At 45.9% G+C, this 20,771-nt stretch overlaps 1 protein-coding gene across 7 annotated transcripts in view; it reads right to left on the bottom strand.

Annotated features, from left to right (window-relative positions):
- Positions 1–20,771, bottom strand: part of FAM228B (family with sequence similarity 228 member B) — a 151,254-nt gene that overhangs the window by 7,788 nt on the left and 122,695 nt on the right. For all 7 annotated transcript variants that reach the window (XM_033938744.1, XM_033938741.1, XM_033938748.1 and 4 more), the window contains one exon: positions 9,566–9,653. In XM_033938744.1, coding sequence (XP_033794635.1) covers positions 9,566–9,653 — 88 coding nt within the window. The remainder of the gene's footprint in view (positions 1–9,565; positions 9,654–20,771) is intronic.

The following is a 20,771-nucleotide window of genomic DNA, read 5'->3' as shown; positions in this document are numbered from 1 at the left end:
TAGCATTTTATATCCATTTACTTTCATTTTGCTTCATATCGCCCCTTTAAACAGGCCCTCATACATTTCATTGCAAGTAACTTCTTTCACCAAATCTCTTTCTAAATTTTCAATAATGGGGTTTGATTTGAGGGCTGGGAGGGAGCTAGAAATACTTCTACCAGAACCAGAGGAAATTGCCTGCTCATTTAGTCTTTCCTCTTTTAGCAAGTCTATTGTCATTTGATTAATTTGATAATATGGAAAAAGTATTTGTTTTATAATTCAAACTTGTATTTCAGCGCTACAAAATCCATTGTTGGCATTAGACCATTTATCTCCCAATTAGTGCATACCAAGTCTGCTTCTCCTGATGGGAACTTTGAGGGTGAGCGTAAAGATTTTTTTCATGCTACATCACAGGGGTCTCAAAGTTCCTCCTTGAGGGCCGCAATCCAGTTGGGTTTTCAGGATTTCCCCAATGAATATGCATGAGACCTATGTGCACAGTGGCGTACCTAGCATATGTGACACCCGGGGCCCATCATTTTTTGACCCCCCCCCCCATCTATATAAAAAATATGATTTTTAGTAACAATCAACAAGAGTGTACCTAGGAAAAGGCAGCATCTTAAACACTGCAGTGAGCACTAGAACACCAACACATACATTGTAAAACTAAACAAGCCAGATCCCGCACAGTCAATTGATCCTGTAGTCAATGCCAACTGAAAACTATGTCCTTTTCATACACACAGAACAGAGATACATCCTCGCCCAATATGGAATAATCACAAACTAAAAATAGAAAAATGTAGACAAAAGTTAAACTGAACCGCCAAGAAACCAGACTCTGCAAACAATGCAACACCACAAAAACAGTGACACATGTCCCCTAATACTGTGCAAAATATAAAGACAGCAGATGTAAATTTGAAAAAACTGATACATAATAATCACCACTTTACAAATTAACAAATAAAAATAAAACAAATAATGAGAAATAAGAAAATACCATTTTATTGGACTAATCCATTTTTCAATTAGCTTTCAGAGGCCAAATCTTTCTTCAGAACAGTACAGTATACTGCTGTTATGGTATCCTATCCTGAGGAAAGGGGTTTAGTCCAAAAAATTGCCTTATTTCCATTTCCTATTTATAAACTTTTATCAATACAGTTACAATACTACTTGATTCTAAGTAAAGCAACAAAAAAATCTTTCTACCTTTTGTCGTTTCTGCTTTAATCATCTTCTCTTTGCTCTCTTCTTTCTATACAGTGTTTGTCCTCTCTCCCTTCCATGCAACATCTGCCCTCTCTTTGCCCCTTCCACCCAGCTTCTGTCCTCTCTCTCTACCCCTTCTATCTACTGCCCACACTCTCTCTGCCCCTTCCATCTACTGTCCACCCTCTCTCTCTTCCATATGGCATCTTCCCTCTTTCTATGTCCCTTCAATAAACTGTATATCTGGGGTCCCTTCTCTCAGCTTTACCCCCTCTCCATTTTTCTGTTTCCACCCCCTCCCCTATGCTTTGGCATCTCTCTCTTTCTCTTCTCCTTTCCTTCCTTCTTTCCCACTCCACACCATGGTGTGGTATCTCTATCTCCTTCCCTTCCCTCATGCCATGGCATCTCTTCCTCCCCCTCTATGGTCTGGTATGTCCTTTCCTTTTTTCCTTTCCATCCCTCCCATGTACTTGGCATTTCTAGTTCCTCTCCCTTGTCTTCCTTCTCCCTCCTTCCCTCTCTCTCCCCAATTGGGTGCTGTAGCAGCAGCAGCATTTCTCTCCCACTTCCCTGTGCAGCAGCATTTCTCCCCCTTCCCTGTGCAGCAGCAGCATTTCTCCCCACCTTGCCTGTGCATTTCTTCCCCCCCTTGCCTGTGCAGAAGTAGCATTTTTCTCCCCCTTGCCTATGCATCATTTCTCCCCCCCGTAAACCGGAAGTCATTATGCCACTGTATAGATCCATGGTGAGACCGCACCTGGAGTACTGTGTGCAATTCTGGAGGCCGCATTACCGCAAGGATGTGCTGAGACTGGAATCAGTCCAGAGAATGGCCACCAGGATGGTCTTGGGACTCAAGGAGCTCCCATACGAGGAGCGGTTAGGGAAGTTGCAGCTCTACTCACTCGAGGAACGTAGAGAGAGGGGAGATATGATCGAGACATTCAAGTATCTCACGGGCCGCATCGAGGTGGAGGAAGATATCTTCTTTTTCAAGGGTCCCGCGGCAACAAGGGGGCATCCGTGAAAAATCAGAGGCGGGAAACTGCACGGTGACACTAGGAAGTTCTTCTTCACTGAAAGGGTGGTTGATCGCTGGAATAGTCTTCCACTCCAGGTTATTGAGGCCAGCAGCGTGCCAGATTTTAAGGCCAGATGGGATAGACATGTGGGATCTATCCGCAAAGATAAATAGGGAGGGTCATTAGAGTGGGCAGACTTGATGGGCCGTGGCCTTTATCTGCCGTCTATTTCTATGTTTCTATGTTTCCCTGTGCAGCAGCATATCTCCCCTCTTGCTTTTGCAGCATTTCTACCCTCCCCCCTTCCCTGCCCAGCATTTCTACCCTCCCCCATTTCTACCCTCCTCCTTCCCTGTGCAGCAGCATGTCTCCCCCTTGCCTTTGCAGCATTTCTTCCCCTTCCCTGTGCAGTATTTCTACCCTCCCCCTTCCCTGTGCAGCATTTCTACCCTCCCCCCTTCCCTGTGCAGTATTTCTACCCTCCCCCTTCCCTGTCCAGCAGCAGCATGTCTCCCCCCTTACTTTTGCAGCATTTCTCCCCCCTTGCCTGTGCAGTATTTCTACCCTCCACCCTTCCCTGTGCAGCATTTCTACCCTCCCCCCTTCCCTGCCCAGCATTTCTACTCCCCCCCTTCCCTGCTCAGCATGTCTGGCCGGTTCACCTGCTGAAAGCCACGGACGTATACACCTCACCAATCCGCGGCTGTGTCGGAAGCCTTCTCTCTGACATCAGAGGGAACGCTTCTGACACAGCCATAGATCGCGCGAGGAGCAGAGGCCCGCGGCTTTTAGCAGGGGAGATGGCCAGAGGCTGAGCAATGCCGGTGAGCACCCGCGGACACCTCTGTTTACTGCCGCTGCTGTTGGTTAAGGAAAGACAGCAGCGGAAGAATAGGGAGGGTGGCCGGCTGTGCAACCCCTTGGGGCATGCACCTAGGGTGGACTGCCCCCGCCCCCCATGGTACGCCACTGTATGTGCATGTACTGCTTTCAATACATATTCATTGGGGAAATCCTGAAAACCCGACTGGACTGCGGCCCTCAAGGAGGGACTTTGAGATCCCTTGCTATAACAACTTGTTAACTCCTCTCCACCTCTCAGCTGTAACATTTGTTTCAATCTTATTTTTTCAAAGCACATCCATGAAACAGGAAATACAGAGAACATACTGTATCATTAGGTACCAACATATATACTCAGTCTTTCATCACAAAAATCTTGTGAAGTGTGTTATTTATCTTTTGAAATTTATAGCTATACTTTACACCTTCCCCACCTACCCATTCCTCACCATTGCCAGGGCTAACTGATAGAGGTTCAGCTGTAACATTTGTAAATAGATTCAGTTTTTCATCCTTCTTACCCTTCCTTCCCACCAATCAGAACAATGCCTACAATGCAGTGGCGTACCAAGGGGGGGCAGGGGAGCGGTCCACCCCGGGTGCAGTCTTAGGGGGGGTGCACAGCCGGACAGATCCGAAAAATTCCTGGGCTGCGATGGTACTCAGAGGCATCAGCGCCCACCCCCCTCCGCGACGGCACTCAGTGGCATCGGCACCCCCCCTGCCCCACGACAGCACTCAAGTTCAGCCTCCTTTTCCCAGCATCAGCAGAACTTCAGATCGGCAACAGGTGCTCAGTCAAAAGCTTCCCCTGACTCAGCTTCCTGTTTTCGCCCAGGCAGTTCAGTCAGGCGAAGCTTTTGACTGAGCACCTGTTGCTGATCTGAAGTTCTGCTGATGCTGGGAGAAGGAGGCCAAACTTGAGTGCTGTCGCGGGGCAGGGGGGTGCCGATGCCGCTGAGTGCCGTCGCGGGGGGGGGGGGGGGCTTGCCGATCTTGTTGCCAAAATCGGAAAGGTGAGGAAGGGAGAAAGATGGGCCTGTGGTGGATGGAGAGATTGAGAGAAGAGAGCAGATGATGGAAGTGGGGGGAAGAGAGAAAAGGGGCAGATGATGGAAGTGGGGGGAAGAGAGAGAAGGGGCAGATGATGGAAGTGGAGAGAAGGGGGAGAGAGAAGAGGGCAGATGATGGAAGTGGGGGAAAGAGAGAGAAGGGGCAGATGATGGAAGTGGAGAGAAGGGGGAGAGAGAAGAGGGCAGATGATGGAAGTGGGGGAAAGAGAGAGAAGGGGCAGATGATGGAAGTGGAGAGAAGGGGGAGAGAGAAGAGGGCAAATGATGGAAGTGGGGGGAAAGAGAGAGAAGGGGCAGATGAATGAAGTGGAGAGAAAGGGAAAGAGAAGAGGGCAGATGATGGAAGTGGGGGGAAAGAGAGAGAAGGGGCAGATGATGGAAGTGGAGAGAAGGGGGAGAGATAAAAGGGCAGATGATGGAAGTGGGGGAAAGAGAGATAAGGGGCAGATGATGGAAGTGGGGAGAAGGGGCAGATGATGGAAGTGAGGAGAGAGAAGAGGGCAGATGATGGAAGTGGGGGAAAGAGAGAGAAAGAGCAAATGATGGAAGTGGAGAGAAGGGAGAGAGAGAAGAGGGCAGATGATGGAAGGGGGGATAAATAAAAGGAGGGCACATGATGGGGGAAAGAGGTGGCGAGCTGTAGGTAGACAGTAAAAAGGAAATTGATGAGAGGGTAGAAAGAACGTAATCTAGATGGATGCAGAAAATAAATTGAAAAGGAAAATGAGGGAAGAAAGGGATTGCAGAAGAGAGGTGTAGGAGAGGATAGAGATGCCAGACCAATGGGGGTGAAAGGAGAGATGAAAGGGGGAGGCATACAGTTTCTGGAAGGGGCATAGAAGGAAAGAAGATGCCATATAGGGGCAGAGAAATGGCAGACAGTGGATGGAAGGAAGAGAGTAACAAGTAGATGAGGAAAGCAGAAACCAGAGAAGACGAAGGTAGAACAAAAATTTTCTATTTATTTATTGCTTTAGGAGACATGTGTCACTGTTTCTGTGGAACATTGTATGCAGAGTCCAGCTTCTTGCTGGTTCAATTTAACCTTTGTCTGTGGTAGCAGCTCTGATGCTCAAAACTCTATTAGCGTCAGAGCTGTTACCACCATGGCTAAAATCCACACTACAGTTTTGTAAAAGGGGGAGGGGTTAGTTTGTGATGACATATTCCATACTAGGCGAAGATATTTTCTGTGTTCTGTGTGTTCGAAAGACATGGTTTTCTGTTAGGATTGACGGTGTAGGATTGGCTTGTTTAGTTTTACAATGGGTGTATTGATGTTGTACTGCTCACTGCATATGTAAGAAGTTGCCTTTTCCTAGGTACTCATGTGTGACGTGTGGCTTGTTACTAAAAATCATGTTTTTCGTACAGATGGTGGGGAGGGGGGTGCCAAAAAATGATGGGTCCCGGGTGTCACATATGCTAGGTATGACACTGCTACAATGGATCTTTACCCCAAGCTACTGATCCAACTGTATTTATTGTTTTATTATAAACACGTTCCAGTTCAAGATGGCTGGCAATTGACATGACTGACAATATTATAAGAAGTTTGGAACTGCTATCCCTCATTCTCTTTTACATCTAATCTAAACAGGACTGCCCTACTTATCTGGCTCACCAATTCGAATTCCCAGGCACAACTAATACACGCAGTACCTACTTGTTCGCTTTTCCATCCCTAAAGGGCTGCACCTACAAGAGATACCTCGATAGAACATTATCATTCCAAGCAGGCAAATGGAACAAATGTTTAACCAACTTCATCTCAAACGTACTTTAGTACCAAACGTTTAGGAAGTCAATAAAAACTTAGCTCTTTGACAAATTTCTCTGACCCCACTTCAACCTGATGTACTTCCAAAACACTTCCAGAAAAACCTGACTAAACTTAACATGCCAATATAATTTTGAAACTGCTCTGTAATGTCGCTGTCTGTATACATCTCTTCCCTTGTAAACTGCTTAGAACTGTTTGTGGTATGGCGGTATATAAAAATAAAGTTATTATTATTATTATTAAAATGCACAGTAGCCTTTTATGCAAAAAGCAAGCCCAACTGATCTGCAGTTAATAGTAACATAGTAAATGACGGCAGATAAAGACCCGAGTGGTCCATCCAGTCTGCCCAACCATACATGCTCCATGGATAAATTTAGTTTAAATAGTCTTTGTTCTTAGAAATTTCTGGGTCAGAAACCCAGAGCCTTGCCCAGTAGTGTGCTTAGGTTCCATCTACTGGAGTTTCCATCAAAGCTCACTCCAGTCCATCTTAACCATCCCAGCCACCAAAACCCTCCCCAGCCCGTCCTCAACTGAATGTTCATATACGGGACACAGGCCGTGCAAGCCTGCCCAGTACTGGCCTTAGTTCCTTCAATGTATACCCATTATTTTCTGATTAGAGATCCTATATGTTCATCCCAAGCTTGTTTGAACTCTGTCACCATTTTCTTCTCCATCACCTCCCTCGGTGCAACCAAAAAGCAAAAAGGAAAACTGCAGAGCCGTTGTTCATAATGCAGGGATTTATTAAGTCAACACAAAGATGCAGATATATGTTCTCAATCATCAGAATCCACATTGACTTGGAAAGAACAGACCCAGCACAGGTCATATTTCAATTAAACCATCATCCTCAGGGGTCCTGAGGTATGAGGGTTAGAGTAAGACAAATGTTGATTCTAGCAAAATTTACAGGAAAATCTGTTTGGATCATTCACTGGCTTTTAATTTAATAGAGAAGGTGGGGCCTAGTGTTTAGCGCTCCTGCCTCAACACCCTGAGGTTGCAAGTTCAATCCCAGCCTGCTCCTTGTGACTTGGTAAGTCACTTAACATTCCATTTCCCCAGGTACCACAGTTAGATCACGAACCTGCCAGGACAGATAGGTAAAATACTTAAGAGTATCTGATTACTATTCAATGAATTGTAAACTGCTTTGGGTGAATCTCTTCATGAAAAGGTGGTTAATAAATCTAACATAATAAATAAGTTATAACTTACTAATTCATCTTCTACGTGACCTAAACATTAGAAGCATGGTGCTTTGCTGGTTCTACTCTTTCATATGATCCAGATCTCTTAAAATCCAAACTCACTGTTTAATATCAAATTATTATCCCCTCAATCATGTTCAATCTATTCCTTAGTCCTCTGGACGACATTAGCAAATCTCAAAGCATCACTAGTTTTTTTCTTTGCAAATGGCATCCAATAGTGTATTATGTTGATCCTGCCTTACCTGATATATCCCCAATTCCATCGCTGCCTAATTGCCATCTTTCATCTAAGCAGGCAGAAAGAAAAAAAGAGGAGGAGGGGTAGCAAAGCAATTGTCTAAAAGAACTCTTTTGAAGTCACCATAACCAATGATTACCTCTCAAAATCACTAGAAATCATAGCATGCAAAATAAAAGACCCCTCCCTAAAAGACAAACTAATCTGTGTCATCTGCTACTGCCCACAAGAGAAATGGATAGAAGACACAGCTACTTCAATGCCTTCCTAATCAATCTAATGCTGCAAGACAACGTTATTCTAGTCACAGGAGACCTGAACATACACTTACACATAACAAAAGACAAAGACATCTTAGAGTCTCTTTCCTGGAAGACATAGATGTAGAAATCCTATCCTTCCAAAAAAACCCACAATAAAGGTCACCAACTAGACTATAATAAGCAATAGAAAAAGGAAAACCAATCTATAGATAATAGCAAAAAACTGGACACCTATAATATGGTCAGACTACTACTTAGCACTGATCACCACCTGAAGAAGACAAAATCTCACAGAAAAAAAGATCTAGCACTAGAAAACCCAAACAAAACTAGTCAAACGTAAGTATTATTCCAAACAAATCAGAAAAGTAAAACCTGATTTGAAAAAATTGTTTCAAATAACACGTTTCCTAGCTAACCCATCTGAACTAACAATCAAATCAACAAATACCCCAACAGCAGCTGAACTGGCAACCTTTTTCAAAGCAAAGGTTGACCACATCAGAACTGGCACTATCAAAGGAAACGTAGTGAACTGCGTAGAAACACTAGGAAACAGCACAAAATCAAGAGAGAGAGAAGACCCTCCACAATGCTCAACAGATTGGGGAGAATTTCTCCCAGTACTTATCACAGAAACAGAGTTAATAAGATTACTACCTAAATACACCAAATCTCAATGCTCATTAGATGTTGGCCCAATTTTCCTACAAAAAAAATCCATCAAAAATATACTACAATTATTTATTAAACTAGCTGAACAACTCACTAGAAAAAGGACTATTCCACAAACACCTAGAAAAAAATCATTCTAACAATCATCCCAAAAGATCAAAAAGGAGAAATGAACGATGTCAAGAATTACAGACCAGTAGCTTCAATCCCACTTATGGTTTATTTGTATCCCACTTTATACAAAGTGGGTCACAACAAATACATTCATTACAAACTAAGCACAGACAGTAAAAAGACATATCAGCGACCAGCGCTCAAATTTACCATAAAAAACTCAATTCCCATACTTCATCTTACAAAATAAGAACTTCATGTCAACCTATTAGAAAGCGTGGTAGCAAATCAAATTACAAACTACCTGGAACACCCTAAACTATTACATCCCACAGAATTGGATTTTAGAAAACACTATAGCACTGAAACACTACTCACTGCCCTGATATCCGAGATTAGAACACACATGAGCACCAGACAGCAAGTCCTTGTATGACAATTCGACTTAACCAGTGCATTTGACGTGATAGACCATCAACTCCTATTACTGATCCTAAAGTTTCTAGGGATAAGTGGCAAAATGCACACTTGGCTAGAAGGATTTCTAACAAATAGAACATAGGGCCAGATTCTATAAGAACCTCAAGTTAGGCGCCGATTTAGGCGCTTACCTTAATTGCCCAAACCACCTTAACACCTGCACTAACCATGAGGTTACTCCTCCACTCCATTCTATTCATGCATTGTATGTGATCATTTGCCATAATTCCTTGTTTTTGACCAGTTTTTCTTATTGTTGTCCATGTTGAACTGGAAGGTATACTGCAGAACAAAATAAACTGTTATGTATTTTAGAGCAGATCCTGTTAAAAATACTAATGGAACTTGATAAGTCCTAACCTGGACACCTCTATTCTGACTGCTATGTCCTTTCTAAAATTTACCTCCATGTCACTTAGCCTATTCTAGTCATTTGAAACTACCCCATTAAAAAAAAATATTGTACAAAATTCCTTTTCTTACCATTAATCATCCCTGATCAGCAATGTATCTTTCTTCCATTTTTTTCTTTCTACATTTTTTCAATGGTCCCCCCACGTAATCTGTACAACCCTTATAAAATACATAAATAGAATGGTACACAATGGCAATCAAGTAAACAAGAAGGAAGACATGACATACCTTTCAAACAAAGCAAAACAACCTTTTCTTCGTTAATATTTTCTTCAATTTCTCTTAACAGAGGATCATGCAGATATGGAGTTGACACCTATTAAAATATGTAGATTTAAAGTTTCGACACAACTACTGCAATATAAACAAAGCACAGTGCCAAGGTCTCAGTTCATCCTGATGATTATTGGCAAAAAGGAGGAGACAGGTTTTTTGGGGTGAATATTTATTTAACAAAAATGTATTTGCTGAATGTACTGAATGATTGCCATGGAGCGTGCCAAAATTCAGCTGTGTAGACAGTTAGCCAGACTTGAGTGATTCTTCCAATCAACCTGTGTGGCATTTTTGCAGCTTTCCAGTCAAAAATATTTACTTCTACCTTAGACAAGAGTGACTTCAGCTTGATAGAATTCTTACATGCCGCTTCATTTAGGATCCATGCTGGCTAATATATTTCTCTTATCTTATTCCGTAGTGCTCCTACTCCATCTCATTCAACCCTCTCCTTTCCTTCTTTCTCCATTTGCCATACTGTGCCACCGAATTATTTAGGAATATGCTACCTGCATTTCTCCTTACAGAACCTTCATTCCCAAAGTTTAAAGTGGCTTTGAAAACATTTGTTTTCCAACTGGCCTTTGTCACATCATGGTAAAATAGAACTGGATGGCACTAATACTATTTGTCTACCTCTAGTCCAGTAGTCTCAAACTCGTGGCCCGGGGGCCACATGCGGCCCGCCAGGTACTATTTTGAGGCCCTCTGTATGTTTATCATAATCACAAAAGTAAAATAAAACAGTTTCTTGATCACATGTCTCTTTAGCTATAAATGACAATATTATTATTAAGACTTAGCCAAAAGGAAAGATTTATAAACTATAAAGAGTTTTACCTCATGTAAAATTGTAATTTCTTTAATAAGAGGCCCTCCAAGTACCTACAAATCCAAAATGTGGCCCTGCAAAGGGTTTGAGTTTGAGATCACTGCTCTAGTCTATTACCTCCCTTCTACCACCCCACAGCCTAGCCACTCCTCTTTTACCCTCCTCTTTACTCAATAAAAGGGTGTCTATGTATATTGGAGATTTAATGAATCGACTTTCCTCAAGAGATAGCAAGGTGATATATAAATAATTTAAAATAAGTTTAAAATAAAGGCGTAACATCATAATAAACAGGAAAGGCAGTATAACAAATGAAACAAAACAAACTATAACTGAATTTTCCAACCCTTGGTACATTTTAATTATTTCTACATTTTAAAAAAGTTATATCTCACTTATTCCAATGTTCACAGTGAACTACAATAAAACATACACAATTAAGAATACCACATAAAACATGAGCACTTTATCCAGACTCAACCGGGATACTTCCAGATTAAGGCCCTCTTTTACTAAGGTGCGCTAACCGATTAGCGTGCGCTAATTGAATTAGCGCATGCTGAATGCTAATGCATGCATGTTAGTCTATGAACGCGTTAGCGTTTAGCACGCGCTAATCGGTTAGCGCACGTTAGTAAAAGAGGGGGTAAATGAAATAGGCATTCAGATGAGGAGTTGATTCCTATTGAAATATGCAGATTTAAAGGTTCTACACAACTAGTGCAATATACTGTATATTGCATTCCTACAAATAATACAGTTAACAGTACAGATATAAACAATTGCAAGGCTAAAGCACACATAGAAATATAGAAACATGAAGGCAGAAAAAGGCCAAATGGCTCATCTGCAGCATCCACTATCTCCTCTTCTCCCTAAAAGATCCCACGCGCTTATCCCCCACTTTCTTGAATTCAGACATAGTCTTTGTCTCCACCACCTGTCAGGAGACCATTCTATGCATCTACCACCCTTTCTGTAAAAAAAAGTATTTCCTTAGATTACTCCAGAGCCTAATCACTTCTTCACTTCAACCTATGCCCTCTCATTCCAGAGCTTCCTTTCAAATTAAAGAAATTTGCCTCATGCACATTTAAACATCTCTATCAGAAGCCACCAGTATTCGACCTGCTCTGGAGTGTGCAGGAAGTTGTTACCAGCTATTTTGCCTCCCTTTTGCTTTCTGAACAGCTGAGCTTTACTCGTGGCACTGAATCCAGCTGGGCATGGGAGTAAGCTCCAACCATTTGTTCATGTCAGAAGCTGCCAGTATTTGAAAAAGGCATCTGATGGCGGGTCACCATCTAGCTCATTGACTAAAGTGCCACGCCTTGACGCACGCATTTGAGAAGCAACCCTAAGAAACTATTTATATTAGAGATTTTATAGTATTTTGAGATTAGTGAAAATTAATTGTTTGTTCATTGACCAATAAAATATTGAAGTTATAATAGGAAGAAGAAGATATGGTACTTTATATTAGAAAAATAGACATGGGAAAGGGAAGGTTCAAAGAAGTGCATGTGAAAAGCAGGTTGAGATAATGAGGGAAAGGAGATTAGTTTTAGGATATGTGAATGCAAGGTTAATGAAAAAGAAGATACCGATATATGATCTGTTGAGGAAGAAATAGTATGATGTTTTCTGTGTGGTTGAATCATGGCTATTACGGACAGTTGAGGGGATTGTGAATGAGTATTGCCCTCCAGGATATTATTGGAAGTAAGCCTGCCACTCTTGTAGGCTTGAGGGTGGTGTGATCAGTGGCGTACCTAGGGTATGTGGCACCCGGGGCCCATCATTTTTTGACAACCCCCTCCCATGTAAAAAAATATTTTTTGTAATGACCATGAAACGGAACAAATGGTCAGAATAGAAACAGGCAGTGAAAATTTTCTTATATTCCAAACATAACATAACATAAATTATGTCTGAATTGTCATGATATCAGAAGTACATATGGAGTAGTTGCAGGTGATGCTTGGGACAGTTCTGATTGTGTTAGTTCGGTTTTATGTGTTTTTTGAATAGAAGGGTTTTTATTTCTTTTTTGAAGGTTTTGTAGTCTGTGGTCAAGGTCAATAGGTTGTAGAGTTGGGGGTCGAGTGTTGCAGCTCGAATGGCTAGGAGGTTGTCGAACAGTTTTTTCTTTTGACGTTTTTGGTTGGAGGGTGTGTGAATGGTGCGTGAGTTCTCCTATGTCTGTTTGAAATGGATTGAATTATTTAGCTGAAGAAATTAGTTACCCCCTCATCCCACACACATTAATTCTCTTCCATTTTTGTTCCCATTATAAAAAACACTGATAAGTTCCCAGAAAAAAAATACATTAAAATAAGAAGTGAAAACAAAGGCCCCTACAGATGAGAACATAACATAAGAATAGCCTAACTGGGTCAGACCAATGGTCCATCATGCCCAGTAGCCCATTCTCATGGTAGCCAATCCAGGACACTAATACCTGGTCAAAACCCAAAGAGTAGCAACATTCCATACTACCGATCCAGGGCAAGCAGACACTTCCCCCATGTCTTAATAACAGATTATGGATTTTTCCTCCAGGAATTTGTCCAAATCTTTCTTATAACCAGCTACACTATCTGCTTTTACCATAACTTCTGGCTACTTCATTTTTAAGTTTAGATCTTTCCTTTCAAACAGACACCTTGCTAGATGTCAAATACAGCACAAGGTAAGTTCACTTGGACTTAGCTGTGCAGGAAATGTGAATCTCCTCATACACCCACCATATAGTGCAAAAATGTGCAAAGGTCTGTTTTTTTCTTTCGATCACTACATAGCTTAATGCCACACAAGCAGCGCTGTTACAAACATATTCTGTAGGTCAATGCTAAGGATAACAAAGTTTCCTTCCTTGGACCAGAAGGAGATACTGATAAACCACTGGAAGAAATCCCAAAACAACACCCAAAGACCCACTCAGTGTGTGAACCAGTTGAGTGGAGTGGACTAACTGGGGGGGTGGAAATGGGCCCTGAGTTTGCTCAGCAGAATTTCCCAGACCACCTCTTCCTCTCAACACATTGACACGCTGCCACCATCACCACTAGGAACACCTCACTGGGTAGGCCAGCTATGCTATAAACTTTATAAAACACATTATTATATTTTCTTATAAAGCAATATTTTAACTGAACTCTCTGACATCCTCAGCCTTTCCATTCACAAAAATAGAAGGAAGAAAAGTTCCCATTTCCTGCTGTCTCATGTCCCCGGCCTATACAATATTTTTTTTCTGCAGTCCCTTCAAAAGTCTGACCAAATCCTCGTTTCACTTGCATTATAAAGTACTGAGGATGCCATCTCTCCCCAATCCCAGGTCCTAAAGTCTAAGACAGTAGCGCAATCTAATGCTGCCAGATTCAGGAAAAAAAATTTCGATTCGATTCAGCCTATTGAATTGGTTTTTCAATTCGATTTTCCTGCCCAGTTGGGTGATTTTTTTCAAAACTCCTGGTGGGTTTTATAGCTTTTTCACCCCCTTTGGCTTCTCCTAATCACACTGGCGCTGTGGTGTAAATAAAATAAAGAAACAAAAAGGACTTTTCCTCTCTCTGTTAAATCCTAGCTCACGTTTGCAGTCCAACACCAGCTCTGGCAGGATACACATTTCAAATCTGACATATTATAATCACAAAACAGAAAATAAAATTAATTTTTCTACCTTTTGTTGTCTGGTTATATTTCAAATCTTGTTGGTCCAAGGCTCTGGTTTTCTTCTGATAACTTGCTTGCCAGGGTCTCCTTCTTTCTTCTTTCTGTGTGCTAACCATCCATCTGCCAACTCTGTCCTCCCTTTCCATTTCCCTTCCCTCCCTTTCCTTTTTTTCATCTCCCTCCACAGATCCACCTTTTCTTAACTACCCTTTCATCCGGCATCTCTCCCTCCTTCCCCTCCACCCCAGAGTTCACCATCTCTCCCTTTCTTTTCCCAATTACCCTCCTATCCAGTATCTCTATCCCTCCTCCACACCATCCCTTGTGTCCAATTTCTCTCCCTTTCAGTTCCTTCCCTCCCTAAATCCCATGGTCCATCATTTCTCTCCCTCTCCTCTATTTTCAGACCCATTATTTCTTCATCCCCCCCAAAGTTTGGCATATGCACGTCTCTTTGAACACCCCCTTCCCTCCATGTACTTCTAAACCAGGGTCCCCCCCAAAGGCCTGTCCCCCCTTAAAGGTCTGTCTGTCCCCCCTTGAAGGCCTGCACCCCCTTGAAGGCCTGTCCCACCCCCTTGTAGGCCTGTGCCCCCCTTGAAGGCCTGTCCCCACCTTGTAGGCCTGTCCCCCCCTTGAAGGCCTGTCCCCCCCTTGAAGGCCTGCACCCCCTTGAAGGTCTGCACCCCCCGAAGGCCTGCACCCCCCCTTGAAGGCCTGTCTTACACCCTTGTAGCTTGGCCCCCCCTTGAAAGCCTGTCCCCCCTTGAAGGCCTGCCCCCCCCCGAAGGCCTGCACCCCCCTTGAAGGCCTGTCCCCCCCCGTAGGCCTGCACCCCCCGAAGGCCTGTCCTCCCCTTGAAGGCCTGTCCCACCCCCTTGTAGCTTTTCCCCCCCCTTGTAGGCCTGTCCCCCCTTGAAGGCCTGCCTGCCTGTCCCCCCCTTGAAGGCCTGACCCCCTTGAAGGCCTGCTCCCCCCCGAAGGCCTGCACCCCCCCCGAAGGCCTGCACCCCCCCGAAGGCCTGTCCCCCCCTTGAAGGCCTGTCCCACCCCCTTGTAGCTTGTCCCCCCCTTGTAGGCCTGTCCCACCCCCTTGTAGGCCTGTCCCCCCCTTGAAGGCCTGTCCCTCCCCCTTGAAGGCCTGCACCCTTTGAAGGTCTGCACACAACCCCGAAGGCCTGTCCCCCCCTTGAAGGCCTGTTCCCACTTTCAAGGCCTTCCTGCCTGCCTGTCACCCCCCTCCCCCTTGAAAGCCTGCCTGCCTGTCCGCCTGACCCACCCCGAAGGACCGCTCGCCCCCCTGGCCTCCCCGCACCACCTATGAAGCAGCCGCAGCAGGATCACGACGTCAGCGATACCTGCGCTGCTTAGGCGCTGCTTCCTGCGCCACGGTCCTGCCCCTCCTTGACATAAGAGGAGGGGCGGGACCGCAGCGCAGGAAGCAGCGCCCAAGCAGCTCCGGGATCGCTGATGTCGCGATCCTACTGCGGGCTGCTTCACAGGTGGTGCAGGAAGGTCAGTGGGGCGAGTGGTCCTTCGCGGGTGGGGGGGACTGAACGGCAAGGCCGGGAGCACCCCCTCAGGGCTGGCACCCGGGGCGCACTGCCCCCCCCCCCGCCTCCTCCCCTTGGTACGCCACTGGGTGTGATTGTGTTTTTAAAAGCTGGTTACAGTTAAAAAGACTGGCTGTTATCAATAAAGAGTGTTGTGAAGGGATAGTGTTGTTTATTCTCCACAGGTATGATTGTGAAAGACAGCCCAGTTCTATTAAAGTTTTTATGAAATTTGCAAATAGATTTTAAGAATTTGTATTTATTGGGGGATTTTAATATTCCTTTATTGCCCAAGGAAATACATCAGGCAGAACAAGATCAGGGTTTTTTCAATCTTTGAGATCGATTGACCTAAAACAATTATAGAGGTAGCAACTCATGATGCAGGACGTTTTAGATCTGATTTTCATACCTATCCGAAATGAGAAAGTTGAGGTGTCTGAACCAAAAGTGGAACATGTCATTTGGCCAGATCATGGTTATTAAAGTTAGGAATTTCTTAGCAAATGCCAAGAGGTCTAGGTGGATGCTAAGACCACATTTTGAGGCTGTAGACTAGAGAATGACACGGTGGCGGTTTACCCGCGGCTACCGCGTTTAGCCGCGGGTAACCCGCCAAAAACGGGGAATGAAAATTAGCAGCCTCTGCGGGGACGGGGACAAGGCCATCACCTCCCCATGGAGCGGTGAATGGTCTTGTCACCGCAGTGAGGCATAAAGGATCGTGCGGTCCCCGCAGCCCCCACCCGCCCACCCACACGCCGGCTCGATCGTTTAACCAGCTTCCTCTCTCCATCTCACCTTAGTTTGCCGGCTTTCTTTTTTGGCGACCGGAACGCTTTCAAAAGAGCCGCGCACGCGTGGCTGTTCAGTATTCAATCTTCTGCTCTGACCCAACCGGAAACAGGAAGTTGCAGCAGAGCAGAAGATTGAACTTTGAGCAGCCGCGCATGCGCGGTTCTTTGAAAGCGTACCGGTCGCTGAAAAAGAAAACCGGCAAACTAAGGAGAGCTGGACAGTAGTAGCGTACCAAGGGGGGGGCGGGAGGGGCGAAAAAGGTAATGGCGCCAGGCCTTGGAGCACCGAGGCAGACTGCTTCTCCCCCCTCCAGCCGAACCCCCGCTGACCCTCCTATCTCTCCCCCTCCCCCAAGTGAACCTTTCCGACCCTCCCAGCGAAAGCAGCAAACCTCCCTCCAGTAGCGTCGGCTTTCTCCTCCCTCTGCCGCATCACTGATGACGTCTGCTTTGTGTTTTTAAAATTTTATTGTTGATAGATCATTTTGACTTGGCCACAAAGGTAAGGGGGAGGGAGGGAGGGGAGCTGCTGAAAGACATCTAGTAATCCTTGCAGGCTTGACTGTGCAGGGAATTATTTTTGTAAAATCATGTTTTGTTATGTGACTGGCATTATCTAGACTTTAATTTCTATGAATGAATAGAATGAAAATGATATAAAATTACTTGCTTGCGGGGACCGCGTGTTCTGGCTCACACAAGGAAGGAGGGGGTGAAAGGGAAAAAGTTTCTCTTCCTTGGAAATAGATTCTGAAGTGACCTCATCAAAGAAGACCAGCACCAAATGTACAAGAAATCCCTTAAACAATGTCAAAAGAGCCCAAAATAGAAAACTGCTACTGCTTGAGGCTCCATTATTGAAGGAATCAACTTGAAATCACAGAACAGACAGGAAAAGGTTAAATGCCTCATGGAATCCTCAGGTACAAAACACAAACCAAATTGTGAATGAAATCAGAGCAGACAGTAAGAATTATAAAATTGATGTCATTATCCATCTGGAAAAAAAGGCGTATACAATTTTCAGAAGTTCTATTTGCTCATGGTAAGGGAGAAGAGAGACTGCTAGTGATGGTGGGGGGACTGATAGAAGATATGAAAGAAGGGTGGTAGAAAGGAACAGATGGTAAAGGAGGGAGGGAAGGGTGGTGGTGGAAAGGAATAGAACAGATATTGAAAGAGGGTAGAGAGGAACAGACCCTGAAAGGAAATGTGGAAGGCAGAGTGGGGAGAAGACGCTGGAAGGGAAGAAGACAGATGCCAGACTATGGGGGAGCGGAGGGAAGAAGATGGGTGCTAGACGGGGACGGTGATGGGGCGGTGAATGGGATGGCAGTGGCGGTGACGGGGCGGTGAAAGGGATGGCGGTGACGGTGACGGGGCGGTGAAGGGAATGGCGGTGACGGGGCGGTGCAGAGGATGGGGGGCCGGGGACGGTGCTGTGACGGGGACAGATTTTTTCCCCGTGTCATTCTCTACTGTAGACCTTTGGAATGAATGGAGACTTAATTTGGAATGTGATAATAATACACTGTTAGAGATTGATGTGAAGAATTGGCAGTCCTCTTTAAAGAGTGTGTTAGATACGATGGCCTAGAGAGAGAAAGGTATGGAGAAAGGCAGGATGTGAGGAAGGTGATTGGAGAACAAGTCCAGTTCTTCAAGTGAGATGTGAATTAAGGAGTTGGAGGAAAAAAAAATATAGGGATGATTATACTGGTGAGCATAAAAAAAGTTTTTCTTTGCTACTGAGAACTTAAGAAGAGTTCTTAGTTAATTTAATGACGCTGATTTCAGATCTGTAATTGAAATTCAGCTAGCACCTCAGGTTTCTGAGATATATGTTACTGATTTTTCAGAAATTTGCCATATCAGCACAATATTGTGAGTATGAACTGTATCCCACCAAACTTGTTTTAAGGAGTTTATTCTGAAGACAATAAGGAGACATGTTATAGCATATATTTACGCCTCTCTTAACTCACACAAAAGTGATGTCAGCATATTCAGAAATGTTTGAGACACTTGCTTTTACACTTGGACTGTACATTTGTCTCTCTTTGCAAGAACCAACAATAGTCTCCTATCATACTGTTCTTCAACTGCTGGTCCGCAGAAAATTCCTGCCGGTCCGTGCAGGGCTGGCAAGATCGACATCTGCAATTTCCTGCCGGTTCGCACAGGGCCAGCAAGATCGAGCTGAAGTCCGCATAGGGCCGGAGAGATCATGGGGAGCCTCCGACAGTGGCTTTCTCCCCTCTCAGCAGCTCTCCTTACTTACCAGTGCAACGATTCAGGAAAGCAGCCTTGGGGCTTTTGCTGAGTCGCGGCCACCTCTGATGAGGCAACTTCCTCTTTCCTCAGAGGCAGCACGACCCATCAAAGGACCCGAGGCTGCCTTCCTGAATCGCTGTGCTGTTAAGTTAGGAGAGCTGCTGGGAGGAGAGAAAGCCACTGTTAGAGGCTGGGAAGCTGCTGGGCATGGTAAAAAAACAAAAAAAGGGGGGGGGGGCAGCTGCTACTGGACCTGGAGGGAAGGATAAGGAGAGATGCTACTGGGAGGGGAGGAGGGAAAGGAAGCTGGGAAGCTTCTGGACAAGGGAAAAAAAGGGACAGCTGCTACTGAACCTGGAGAGGGAAAAGGAGAGATGCTGCTGGGAGGGGAGGGGAGAAAGGAGTCTGGGAAGGTGCTGGACAAGGGAAAAAAAAGGACAGCTGCTACTGGACCTGGAGAAAGGGAGAAGAAGAGATGCTGCTGAGAGGGAAGGAGGGTAAGGAGTCTGGGAAGCTGTTGGACAAGGGAAAAAAGGGACAGCTACTACTGGACCTGGAGAGGGAGAAGGAGAGGTGCTGCTGGGAGGGAGAGGAGGGAAAGGAGTCTGGGAAGGTGCTGGACAGTAGCGTACCAAGGGGGGGGGCGGTCCGTCCCGGGTGCCAGCCCTGAAGGGGTGCTCCCGGCCTTGCCGTTCAGTCCCCCCACACCCCCGAAGGACCGCTCGCCCCACTGACCTTCCTGCACCACCTGTGAAGCAGCAAGCAGCAGGATCGCGAGGTCAGCTATCCCTGAGCTGCTTGGGCGCTGCTTCCTGCACCGCGGTCCCGCCCCTCCTCTGACGTCAGAGGAGGGGCGGGAACGCGGCACAGGAAGCAGCGCAGGGATAGCTGACGTCGCGATCCTGCTGCGGCTGCTTCATAGGTGGTGCAGGAAGGTCAGTGGGGCGAGCGGTCCTTCGGAGGTGGTGGTAGTGGTGGGGACTGAACGGCAAGGCCGGGAGCATAGGTAGTGCTGCTTCTTAGGTGGTGCGGGGAGGCCAGGGGGGCGAGCGGTCCTTTGGGGTGGGGCGGGTGGGCAGGCAGGCAGGCATTCAAGGGGGAGGGGGAGGACAGGCCTTCGGGGGGGTGCAGACCTTCAAGGGGGAGGGACAGGCCTTCAAGGGGGGGGGCAGGCAGGCCTTCAAGGGGGGACAGGTCTACAAGGGGGGACAGGTCTACAAGGGGGTGGGCAGGCCTACAAGGGGGTGGGACAGGCCTTCAGGGGGGGTGCAGGCCTTCAGGGGGGTGCAGGCCTTCAAGGGGGAGACAGGCCTTCAAGGGGGGGACAGGCAGGCAGGCCTTCAAGGGGGGAAAGGCCTACAAGGGGGGGGACAGGCCTACAAGGGGGTGGGACAGGCCTTCAAGGGGGGGACAGGCCTTCGGGGGGGTGCAGACTTTCAAGGGGGGGGGACAGGCCTTCAAGGGGGTGGGACAGGCCTTCAAGGGGGGGACAGGCCTTCGGGGGGTGCAGACTTTCAAGGGGGGGGGACAGGCCTTCAAGGGGGGACAGGCAGGCAGGTCTTCAAGGTGGGGGGACAGGCCTACAAGGGGGAGGGACAGGCCTTCAAGGGGGGGACAGGCCTACAAGGGGGTGGGACAGGCCTTCAAGGGGGGTGCAGGCCTTCAAGAGGGGACAGGCAGACCTTTAAGGGGGGACAGGCCTTTGGGGGGGACCCTGGTTTAGAAGTACACGGAGGGAAGGGGGTGTTCAAAGAGACGTGCATATGCCAAACTTTGGGGGGGGATGAAGAAATAATGGGTCTGAAAATAGAGGAGAGGGAGAGAAATGATGGACCATGGGATTTAGGGAGGGAAGGAACTGAAAGGGAGAGAAATTGGACACAAGGGATGGTGTGGAGGAGGGATAGAGATACTGGATAGGAGGGTAATTGGGAAAAGAAAGGGAGAGATGGTGAACTCTGGGGTGGTGGGGAAGGAGGGAGAGATGCCGGATGAAAGGGTAGTTAAGAAAAGGTGGATCTGTG

The sequence above is a fragment of the Geotrypetes seraphini genome, chromosome 3 (genome assembly GCF_902459505.1).
Source record: "Geotrypetes seraphini chromosome 3, aGeoSer1.1, whole genome shotgun sequence".
Lineage (NCBI taxonomy): Eukaryota > Metazoa > Chordata > Amphibia > Gymnophiona > Dermophiidae > Geotrypetes > Geotrypetes seraphini.
Note: the sequence above shows the minus strand (reverse complement) of the source record. Positions and strands in the feature narration are given on the sequence as shown.